Source organism: Mirounga leonina, unplaced genomic scaffold (genome assembly GCF_011800145.1).
Source record: "Mirounga leonina isolate KUSES-001 unplaced genomic scaffold, KU_Mleo_1.0 Mir_94, whole genome shotgun sequence".
NCBI classification, from domain to species: domain Eukaryota; kingdom Metazoa; phylum Chordata; class Mammalia; order Carnivora; family Phocidae; genus Mirounga; species Mirounga leonina.
Window position 1 is genome coordinate 58113524 of NW_023270855.1, and position 11280 is coordinate 58124803.

At 64.7% G+C, this 11280-nt stretch overlaps 2 protein-coding genes across 4 annotated transcripts in view; one reads left to right on the plus strand and one right to left on the minus strand.

Annotated features, from left to right (window-relative positions):
* Positions 1–1184: 1184 nt before the first annotated feature.
* On the plus strand, positions 1185–4332 carry GAMT (guanidinoacetate N-methyltransferase). 2 transcript variants are annotated; one of them, XM_034996854.1, is made up of 6 exons: positions 1185–1427; positions 2394–2539; positions 2705–2768; positions 3058–3125; positions 3300–3410; positions 3964–4332. In XM_034996854.1, the coding sequence occupies exons 1-6, from the start codon at positions 1247–1249 to the stop codon at positions 4102–4104; spliced, it is 711 nt and encodes a 236-aa protein (XP_034852745.1). In that variant the 5' UTR covers positions 1185–1246; the 3' UTR covers positions 4105–4332. The 2 variants fall into 2 exon arrangements, with proteins under 2 accessions (XP_034852745.1, XP_034852746.1); XM_034996855.1 differs by having other exon boundaries at positions 4075–4332.
* Positions 4333–4880: 548 nt separating this feature from the next.
* Positions 4881–11280, minus strand: part of NDUFS7 (NADH:ubiquinone oxidoreductase core subunit S7) — a 6725-nt gene continuing 325 nt past the window's right edge. The window contains exons 2-8 of one of the 2 annotated variants that reach the window (XM_034996853.1): positions 10382–10415; positions 9499–9567; positions 8918–9035; positions 7684–7863; positions 7564–7610; positions 6724–6812; positions 4881–5037 (exon numbers count right to left, since the gene is read on the minus strand). In XM_034996853.1, the coding sequence (XP_034852744.1) occupies positions 4940–5037; positions 6724–6812; positions 7564–7610; positions 7684–7863; positions 8918–9035; positions 9499–9567; positions 10382–10415 (635 nt within the window). In that variant the 3' untranslated portion in view covers positions 4881–4939. Of the gene's footprint in view, positions 5038–6723; positions 6813–7563; positions 7611–7683; positions 7864–8917; positions 9036–9498; positions 9568–10381; positions 10419–11280 lie in introns of both variants that reach the window. The other variant, XM_034996852.1, reaches the window with a different exon arrangement.

The following is an 11280-nucleotide window of genomic DNA, read 5'->3' on the forward strand; positions in this document are numbered from 1 at the left end:
CGCCTGGGTGGCTCAGTCGTTGAGCGTCTGCCTTCGGCTCAGGTCGTGATCTCAGGGTCCTGGGATCGAGCCCCACATCGGGCTCCTGCTCAGCAGGAAGCCTGCTCCTCCCTCTCCCACTCGCCCTGCTTGTGTTCCCTCTCTCGCTGTGTCTCTCTCTGTCAAATAAATAAAATCTTTAAAAAAAAAAAAAAAGACTGGAGTCAGATACATCCCTCCTCTCATCCTCTCTGCCGCGACTTGCTGTGCACCCTCAAGGAAGTCACTTTCCCTCTCTGATTCCAGGCTGTGATGTGCAGACAGTTGCAGCACACACTAGGGCCTCTCACAAAGAGTGGACACAAGGAAGGACCACGTGTCACTCATTCGCCAACAGGAGCAGGAACAAGAGTGGTTAGCCCATGTGGGAGAAGAGGAAGCTGAAGCTGGAACAGAAACCGTTTGGCTAAGTTGGCAGCCAGACGGTACTGTGCCCATGGCTACTTTCTGGGATGCGGTCCAAATTGCGTGTAGGTGACCGCCGGGAGGTCCCTTATGTCAGGGGACACTGAAACCACAGGGGGGGCTCTGAGCTGACCACCCCCCACTGCTTTCGCTGGGGTCTGTGCGGGCAGCCGCCCTGAGAGCTCCCCAGCGGCCTCCGCTTCCTGCTCCTCCTGGCCCTGCGAGATCCCTGCCCTCGTGTGCCTGACCATGGTGAAGGGCTGTCGCTTCTGTGATTAGGTCTCAAACAATTCTGACATTGCAGACTCTCGTGCTGTCACGTTGGGGAGGCCCTCCCGCCAACGGCCAGTGAATGGGCTTGGAAGCGGATCCTTCCCTAGGGGAGCCCTCAAAGGCGCCCCATACCTGGCTGGCCTCCTGACAGCGCATTCTGAGAGGGCGTGAAACAGAGGACCCAGCTAAGGGTTAAGAAAGGCGTGTTGTCTGAAGTGGCACCTTTGGGTCACTTGTTACGCAGCAACACCTAACAAATATAACCTGCCTTCTGTCCCAGGCAGGGCGTTCCGGGGCATCGCTTAAGTTGGGTGACATTTAGCGAGTGCCACCTGCATAGACTGCACAGGGCACCTTCCGCGCGGCGGCCGCTAGGGGCCCCCGGGTCCCCCGCGCGGCCCGCTCCCGGGACCGCCCCCCGACCTGCGGGCCGGCCCCGCCCCCGGCCCCGCCCCCCGGCCCAGAAGGCCTCGCAGGGACAAGGCCCGCGCGTCGCCAGCCGAGTCCAGGCGCGCGTTCCAGCCGCAGCATGAGCGCCCCCGCCGTGCCCCCCATCTTCGCCCCCGGCGAGAACTGCAGCCCCGCGTGGCAGGCGGCGCCCGCGGCCTACGACGCGGCGGACATGCACCTGCAGATCCTCGGCAAGCCGGTGATGGAGCGCTGGGAGACCCCCTACATGCACGCGTTGGCGGCCGCCGCCTCCTCCAAAGGTAGCCGGGCGCGCAGGGGTAAACTGAGGCTGAAGGTCGCGCAGATCCGGTGTCCAGCCCGCTCTCCAGCCGAGGTGCACCCGAGCCTCCCGTGTCTCTGTTTTCCCGCCTGCAAAATGAGGCTAGCGGGGGGCAACGGGGAAATAAAAGCGGGTGCTGCCGGCAGGGGCTTGCACACAGCAGGCGCCTCCTAAGTAGCGGAACTTCCTAACCGGGGGTAACGGGCCCCCACCCCGCAGATGGGGACAGGCTCTCCGACGATGACCTCGCGTGGAGCTCGGCCGCTATCCCCGCATGAAGCCGGGGAGGCCGTGTTGGCCCGAGCGGGGGGCGCTGCCCAGGCACACGCGGGCAATGTTCCTGCCCCGGGGTCCCCGGAAGCCCCGCCCGGGCTAAGAATAGCTCCGGGAAAGCTGAGGCTGGGAAACAGCTGTAGGGGTGGCCCTGTGCCTAGGTCAGAGACTGCGGGGCGCCCCAGGGGCGGGGCGGGGGTCCTCCCGGCGGCCGTGTTTCTACCTGGCCAATAAGCGTACCCAGCGTCCCTGCATAGTTGGGGTGTCCCCCTCGCCTGTCTTTGGGCCAGTGGGGACCCACCTCCTTCCCAGGTGTTCCAGGCCCCAGGCCTCAAACCCACCCCCCCCCCCCCCCCCTTTCATTGTAGCAAGGAGGGTAGACAAAAGTAACCAACTCAAGAGATAAGCGCTACCAGGGCTCAAAGTCCAGGGTCTGCCCTCCCCACTGGGGCCAGGCCTCAGACGGGCTGCCCACACGTCCCTGGCCAGAGCCCATGCCGCTCCCGCTCAGGCCTATTGTGTTCCAAACCACCCTCCGCCTCTGCCCTACTTGTGCCCTCCCGGCCTTGTGGCAAACATTTCTCTCCGCAAAGGCCCTGCCCTTGTGCCCCCTCCTCCAGGCAGCTGCCCAGCCCCAGCCTGGCATGTGATACTGGGTTCTTTGTGTGACCAGGGGGCCGGGTGCTGGAGGTGGGCTTCGGCATGGCGATCGCGGCCTCCAAGGTGCAGGAGGTCCCCATCGATGAGCACTGGATCATTGAGTGCAATGACAGCATCTTCCAGAGGCTCCAGGACTGGGCCCAGCGGCAGCCACACAAGGTGCCCACCTCTGCCTGCGCTGCCCCCGGGGGAGGGCTGGGTAGCCGCCGAGATGGAGGAAGTGGTCTTCTCCCCTGGGAACTCCTCTGCCCTCTCCCTTACAGCAGGTGGGGAGGGCCTGGACACCTGGGACCCTCAACCTTCTCTTTTCTCCCGGGCCCCTAGGTGGTTCCCTTGAAAGGCCTGTGGGAGGACGTAACACCTACCCTGCCAGATGGCCACTTCGATGGTGAGGTGGGGGCTGGGAGCCGGGGGAGGGGGCGCCTCTGCCTGAGTTTCCACCACTAGCCCCCGTCCTTGGCTTGCAGAGGGACCTTGTACGGAACACACAGCAGTGCTGCACTGGGGGGGGAGGGTGGCAGACCCTGGGGGGCGGCGTGGCAGACCCCGGAGGAACAGCTGTGGGGGACGCTTCCCTGCTGTCCCCGGAGGAGGCAGCATGCTGTGAGCTCTGGGCGGGGCCCGTCTCCACGTGCACACACCGCTGAGCTCTGGCCCCCACACCGCTTCCCGTGCAGGGATCCTATATGACACGTACCCGCTGTCCGAGGAGACCTGGCACACACACCAGTTCAACTTCATCAGGGTAGGACCTGCTTGGGGGGATGGTCACCCCCAGGGGTGAGTGCAGGTGGCTGCCGTTCACAGACGGAGCACCTCTCCTTCCTGTTTCTCCGTCCTGCTGGGGGGTGGGAGGCCCACTGGGCAGTGGCTTCTGTCCATACCCCAGACCTCCGTCCTGACCACTGTCCCTGCCCAGGGCCATGCCTTTCGCCTGCTGAAGCCTGGAGGCATCCTCACCTACTGCAACCTCACGTCCTGGGGGGAGCTGATGAAGTCCAAGTACTCAGACATCACCACCATGTTCGAGGTGTGGCAGCCCGGGAGCTCCCTGTGGGTCCACGCCCCAGCCCCGAGCCAGGCAGCAACCTTGGGGCGGCGGAGGGAGTAGCCTGTGACCTGGGGAGGGTCCCTGGCCTCAGGGCCTCGTCTCCTGGGTGGATTGTGAGCCTCCACTTACAAGTCAGGTAAGGTCTCAGCTCAACGGCCTTCCGTGGCTCCCCAGTGCCCTCAGGACACAGGGATCCAGTCCAGGCTCCCCACCCAGGCATCCCGCCTCACTCTGCCCTCCTCCACCCAACAGGTCTGTAGGTTTAGGCATGCTGTCCCTGCTGCAGGGTGTGCGGTGGGCAGCCTGCTGGTGCCCCACGAGAGTCAGGACATTGCTACCTGAGTTTAGACACCTGGAGGATGCCCACCCCAACTCGGGCTTCCTGGTTCTGTCGGTCAGCAGTCGGGCTGCCGTGCCCAGCTCCCAGGGGCCTTGGCAATTGTGAATGCCATTCTAGGAAGAGTGGGCGCTGCGGGTGTCTCGTGAGGCCCCAGGGCCCTGCAAGCGACCTGGCGCTCCCCCACCCCCCCAGGAGACACAGGTGCCAGCCCTGCTGGAGGCGGGCTTCAGGCGGGAGAACATCCGCACGGAGTTGATGGAGCTGGTCCCCCCCGCTGAGTGCCGCTACTATGCCTTCCCGCAGATGATCACGCCCCTGGTCACCAAGCACTGAGCCCACCCAGGCCTCTGGCTCAACCACCGCTGTCCCTGTGCCTCCACTCAGTGCTTCTGCAGCCAGGAGTGCAGGCTCTGGGCTCTCAGCCCTGGGTTCGAGTCCGGCCACACCCACAGTGGGACAGAGGGTAAACTTCCCTGACCGTCCCTGCAGTGGGAATACCGTGACCTCCCTGTCCGCATCCTTGAGGACAAAATAAATGCTGACCCTGGGCTTGCCCAATCAGCAGGACCGTGTGCTTTCACTGACTTCTCCTGCCCCTCCAAAAAGTAAAAACAACAAAACACCATCTGTTAAGTGGGCCCCCGGGGAGACGGGGCCACTCCGCACCACCACCTCTGAGCGGCACGTGACCCCACACGCGACCCGCCCGTGCCCACAGCAGACCCACAGGACCAGTGGATCGTAGCAGATGTACAGCTTGTCAACCTCCTCCCTCAGCTGGCTGCTGGGGTACGGAGGGGGTGGCGCTCATCAGGGCCACACGGCCACTGAGTCTCTGGTCCCACCCGGTCAGGTCAGGCTGAGAGCCTCCAAACAAAGCAAAACTTTCAAACCCAGCCATGCTCCCCAGGACCCCCGCCTCACCCCGAGACGTGGTGCCGTTCTTCTCACCACAAGCTCTTGGGCCCGTCCACTCCCCTCCTTCAGGGCCTCAGTGTCTCCGTGCACAGAAGGTGGGACGCGGCCTGCCCAGGACAGCACTGACCTCTCACACCCCCAGAGCCCACACTGCCCACCGGTCGCGCAGGGAGGGGGAGGGGGAGGCCAGCTGGGTCTATCGGTTTATTGATCATCCTGAGGGGTGCTGCAGGGGCCGGAGGGGCCGGCCCTACCTGCGGTACCAGATCCTCAGCTTCTTCTCCCGCTTGATCTTCTTCTGCAGCTGCAGGATGCCGTATAGCAGGGCCTCGGCTGTGGGTGGGCAGCCTGTGGGTGGGACTGTGCCTCAGTTTCCCTGCTGGCAGGGAGGGGGCGGAGCTCATCCTGGACCCTGGGAGGGCAGCCAAGGCCCCTGCAGACCAGTGACTGGATTCTGGGACCTGTGCCTGTCCTCCCTGCTGGGGCCACGGACCCACCCCCTGCCACTTGGCAAAGGCTGCCTTGCTCAGGATGGTCAAAGGGTGCGGCCAGACACAGCAGCTGGAGGCCAGACGGGGCCCTGGTACGAGGAGGGGGCAGCAGAGCCACGTCTGCGGAGAGGTCTGACCTGGGGCCCCCTCTCCAGCACCTCCTCTAGCCTGTACTGCCCAGGCTGGGGGTTCGGCCCATCACAGGGAAGGAGCCGCCGAGTTCCTGACCCCGGCGGTCAAGCCTCGAGCAGTGGGGAGGACTAGGCTGCCCATCCTGGGCCCAGCTGCCCTGTCCGCTATCCCCGATGACCTGGCTCAGGACCTCTGGGAGGACAAGGGCAGGTGGCCTCCGGACCCCAGGCCATGCTCGCCCCTGGTGGCGGTGGGCACTTGGAAAGCAGGGAGGGAGGCGGGAGTTGAGGGGGCAGAGCAGCCAGGCTGGGCAGGGAGGCCCACACGGCCCACGGGAGGGGAAGACCTGGAGAAATGCTCCCCTACAGTCCCCATCCCCACCATCCAGCCGGAAGAAGCAACGGACCAGAGGGGCCTGGAAGGCCAACCACGAGCACGTCCGGCCCTGGGCCCAGTATCGGGCAGTACCGTCCCAGTACCGCCTGATGGAGGGGCCAAGGCCCTGTGGAGATCTGCCCCCGTCACACACCCCACAAGGCAGCTGAGCGGGGCCTGGCCTCGCCCTGCAGGGTGGAGTCCCAGGTGCCCTCCCCCACCAGACGGGCCCTGGGCCCCCCCCCCAATGGGGGCCGCCCTGCGGCGTGGTGTGTCTAAGGCCCTCAGGAAATATCTGCAGGACACTAAACAAATCACCACCATCCAATGTCCTTTAGAGGGGCGCCAGAACGTGACCTAAACTTTCCTGGGCAACCTGGAATCGGGGCCTTGAGTGTCCTCTGCTCTCCGGGCCTCGGGTCGGGCTTTCCATGCGGCACTGAGAGCCCAAGAACACGGGGCCTTCATCTGCAGGCTAAGCACCACCTGCTGACCCCTGACCTCTGACACAGTGGGGGCAGAGGCCCTGGGGCCCGAGGGTGGCCAGCCGAACACGGGCTTCAGAAAGACAACCAGTACTTCTCCAGTATGAACGTGTCGCAAACGTTCCTTGCTTTCCGGACAGAAGTAACTGGGGACCCTGCACTTTTATTTGCACAATGTGACCACCCTGGTGATCTGGGGTCCAAGGGAGGCCCCGTGCACACTGGTCCTGGTCTCCAAGAACCAGTCTCTGTTTTCTAACTGTGTTCCGTGGGTTTTGTGTCTATTAGGTGGAACCATGTGAAGTGTAGTTTAAAGAAAGCCGAGGATCCGCGGTCCCACCCAGCTCAGGCTAAGCCTTCAGCACCAGCCTGGGCCCACGTCTGGATAAAACCCAAGACTCTTCAGTGGGGGAGACCTTCAAGGGACAAGGGAGGAGGAGGCTGGGGCTTCACTCTTCTACTTGGACCTACATCTGTTCATCCTGAAAAGGGGGGAGCCCACCGCCTCTGGGGGGGTGCGGGGGCCTGTGACATGGGAGGGGTGGGCTCACCTGGGACGTAGATGTCCACGGGCACGATGCGGTCACAGCCCCTCACGACAGAGTACGAGTAGTGATAGTAACCTCCTCCGTTGGCACAGCTGAGGGGGGGCATGGTGAGGGTCACACTGGCCAACCCCAGCCCTGCCCCCAACGCACACCTGCCTTCAGGTGCAAACAGGTGCCAGGAATGGGCAGGAATGGGATGTGGAGTCCCAGAAAAGGGAACGAGACCTTCTGTGGGATCAGGGAGAGCAGAAGCAAATGGACGGACCCCGAGCCCACGACACTCAGATGCTCAGGGAGGGAACCAGACACAGAAGTCCACATGGGGTGTGAGTCCACATGGGTGACACGCCCAGAACAACAGGCTCATCCACGGACGGGAAGGGGGCTCTCGGGGGCGGGGGCTGGGGGGGGAGGTGACAGCTGATGGGGGCGGGGTTTTCTTGGAGGATGATGGAATGTTCTGGAACTAGGGGCTACAGTTGACAGCACCGTGACTACATGAACCATCACGGAACTGCGCACTTGAACAGGGTAGACTCTGTGGCCCGAGTTCTACCTCAGAACAGTGAGGTGAGGAAGCAGCTGCTGGTGGCGTGGGGAAGCGACTGGGTGCCAGGAGGGAGGGCGAGGAGTGTGCAGACAGCCCGCAGAGCAGGGCACCATTTACATCCATGAAGCAGGGGCAGAACAGGGGCGCCTCTGAGTGGCACAGGAGGGGTGCCCTGGGGGGTGCCGCCCTGGGGAGGGGCCGCAGGGGTTCCTGAGGGCACAGATGCCCCCTGTGACCGCGGCAGAGGGAGCGGAGATGGGCAGGAGGCGCGCCAGCGTGTCGCGGGCACTCACCTCCCCATGGACACGACGTAGCGTGGCTCTGGCATCTGGTCATACACCTGGAAGAGACGGCGGGGTCTGGGTGCGGCTCGAGGCTGGCGGGCGGGTGGTGGGCCTCAGGGCCGGGCCTACCTTGCGGAGCGCTGGGGCCATCTTGTTGGTGAGCGTGCCGGCCACAATCATCACGTCGGACTGGCGCGGGCTGGCGCGGAAGACCACGCCAAAGCGGTCCATGTCATAGCGGGGCGCGGCCATGTGCATCATTTCCACGGCACAACACGCCAGGCCAAAGGTCATGGGCCACAGGGAGCTCTGCGGGGGCAGGTGGTCAGCCCGGGGGCACAGTACCCGCCCCAGCTCAAAGCCCATCGGCCAGGCCTCCCCGCGGCAGCCAAGCCACCTCCAGGCCCCAGAGGGCCCTCCGACGGTGTCACGGCCCAGGGTGCTCAACAGGAAGGTAAAGCAAGCTGCGCCTGTGGGTCAACACTTCCCCGCAGCCACGTCGCCGAAAAAGTAAAGAGCCCCAGCCCACGTGACCCGCACGTCCTAGGTCCCATCCTTCCAACACAGGCACGCGCCGGTCCCAGTGCCTGGAGAGCCCCGTGTGGCACAGGTCGGACCCTGGGGCTCAGCCCCTCCGAGGGGCTCCTTCCTAACACTCCTAGTGTCCAGGGGCTCCCAGTGCCTATTCCTCCAGGAAGGCTTCCTGGATGCCGCTGCCCTCTGACCACTGCCTCCACCCATCCAGTGGCTCCTTTCTCCCGCTGACTCCTCTGCCAGAGCCTTCTCTGCTGTCTCTCTGCCTAGCCGGGGACCTGGAGTGGGTCCTGCCTGCCCCCCATCGGGCTTGGGCTACACAGGCGGCTGACCCTGACAGCCTCGCAGATGTGCAGTTAGGACCAACACTGCAGGGGACACCCGGTGGGACGCTCGCCATGGCCCCATCGGTTACAGAGACACACCGGAACGGCCTGCCCCTGGGACCCCCAACACACCAAGAGGAGCCACTGCCCTGTGAATCGGGGAGAGAGACGTGCACGCAACACGCAGACCGTCCCCAGTGAGTACTGGGGGCGGGGGAGTGTTTTCGGGTTTTTCCCAGGAAGGAGCCACTGTTCCAGGGACACACCACTTTCCCAGTTAAAATCACTTCTGCATCAAAAGAGAAGAATAAACAGAAACAGGAGACCCGCAGAGGGGAGGCAGGTCATCTTCCCTGGGGGTGGAGGGAGAGACCAGGAAGCATGGCGTGGGCACCGAGAGGACATCAGGGCCAGCAGCGGACAGGGGCAGGTGTGCACGTGTGTGAGCACGTGTGAGCATGTGGCGGGAGGCCTGAAGGACGCGGGAGGGGTCGGGGGCTCACCCGGCGGGCCCAGTTGATGAGGTCATCCAGCTTGGCCACCACATACTCGCCTCGGCTGCTGGGAAGTGCGGAGGATTTGGGGGCCACGGCTCCAGCCGTGGACGTGGCGGGCTGGGTGCTGGTGAGAACACACGGCAAGGGGAGGGGGGCCTTAGCCAGGCAGGCACCCCGACACCCCCACCGCACGGTCGAGCCCAGAGCCCCCTCTCAGAGGGCAGCAGCAAGCTGGGGCATGGGCTGCTCTGGGGCAGCACCGGTAGGAGCTGGGCTGCCGGGGTCAGGACAAGAATGAACTTTCGGCAGCTGCCCTGCTGTGGCCCCAGCTGGCCTCTGTCCCCGTGGAAACTTGGTCCCCCATGCGGAAAGCAGGAGCTCCACTGACACGCTGTCAACGGCCCTTCTGGTCTGGGGACGTGCAGCCGTGGTCTTGGACATGCAGCAGGGGGCTGGGCAAGGCTCCGAGGGCAGGGACCCCTGCTTCATTGCCTGACGGTGGAGGGAGGGCCCTGGAGTCACCGGGGCTGCTGCGGTGCTAAAGGGAGGCTTTAGGGTGCGCAGGGTCCCAGGAAGGCTGGCCTCACCTGCTGGGGCTGTCAGCAGCCACGCCTGAGCGGACACCACGCACCTGGGTAGCCACGCCCACGCCGGAGCTGCAGAGAGAGGGGTGCACGTGAAGAGGAGCCCGGGGTGCCCTGAGACGTTGTGACAGAGGCTACACTGGAGCAGGGATGGGGAAGTTCCACCCAGGGGGCCAAACCTGGCCCTCTGCCTGTTGTTGTAAATAAAGTTTTATTGACATGCAACCACATCCACCCCTTTCTATCGCCACTGTTTCCACAAAGGCAGAGCTGAGTAGTCTCCACAGAGCCAATCCGGCCCTTCACGGAAAGTCTGCTGAGCCCTGTCTAGGAGGTGTCTGGCTCTCATCTCCTAGGTCTCTCACTTCCCCTTTATTTTGCAGTGAATGCGTTTGATTCCTAGAAAAAACGTCTTCTCAAAACAAGGCAGAGTCGGCCCAAGCCCAAGTGCTCCTCGAAGCCTCCCATCTCCCCTCCATCAGGAAGACCCTCTCCTCAGATCTGCCATGTCCCTGCCCCGTGGCGCCGGAGATTTCATTTCTGGGCTCTGTCCACTGAGAGGGCACGGTGACTACCTGCCTCCCTGTCCCGAGGAGGCCTACTGGAGGCCACCACCTGAGCAAATGCACCAACCGCCTTCCCGCAACACGTGAGCGAGCTGGGAGGGAAGGGGTCTGAACACAGGCTCGGCCACCACCTGGGCTGTCCCCACGGAGAGGCCTGACCACCACCTGCAAGACCGCCGGACTATGTGACCTTCAGCAGGTGGGCCCCCTCCTAGCGCTGCTGAAGGACCAGCCCAGCTCCGCCGTGCTCTGATGCACCCCCACCCGCCACCGAGCCCTCCCGGGCAGGGCCGTGTGCTGGGGGAGACGCAGACACTCACCGCAGAGCAAGGATCCGGCAGAGCAGGCCCGGAGCTGCTGAGAGAGCCACACGGCGCAGGCAGTGAGTTGTTTGTAGGCGATAAACCCCGGTGGGGCCCAGCCTCCAGGAGTTTGCCCATGAGCCCTACGCCTGGCACGTCCTTCCTGTTACCCTTGGTCTATCTAAATTCCACTTAACAAACACCTGGTAAAAAGGGGTCTTCCAGAACGTGCCCCACCCCGTGTCCCTACCCTGCTTAATATCCCACACCCTGAAAAAAAGGCCACACCACACCCGGGCCAGCCTCCCGTTCCTCCTGCCGGTCAGCGTCGCTCCTGCCTCAGGGCCTTTGCACTTGCGGCCCGCGCTGCCTGGAGCACCCTGCCCCACGCGGGCACATGCCAGCCCTTCTCACGGGCAGGTTTCGCTCCGTAGCACCCATGCCCCCCCGGCTCTCCGGATGCGGTCACCCTGTTGCACCTCCATCTCCGTGCTGCGTGGTGCCTGTCTCCCCCCAGACGCTAGGGCCTCGCTGGGGTCCCCGGGGTCCTCTGCTGTGGCCGGGCTCCCGGCCCTGGGCTGCGCGTGACGACCACGCTCCCGCGGGGCCCGGGTCCGCTGCGCGCCGCCCGTCCCTCCCGGTGCCCCGGGCGGAAAGCCAGGTCGGGGGAAGCGCTCGCGGCGCGGTCGGCGCTCCTCCCCTCGGACGAGCCGCCGGATGTCGCCGCCCGGGCCCCGACGACGCTCTCCCCCGCACCTCCAGCCCTCGTAGTCTGCGCGTTGACCCCGCATCTGCGGACGGCAGGCCTGCGCCGCACGCCGCGCTGGGAGCCCCGGAGGCCTCGGTGTCCCCGCTTGTCGGGGCTCCCGTCGCCCCGCCGCGCCGCTTGGTCCCGGGGACGAGAGCGGCGGCCCCCC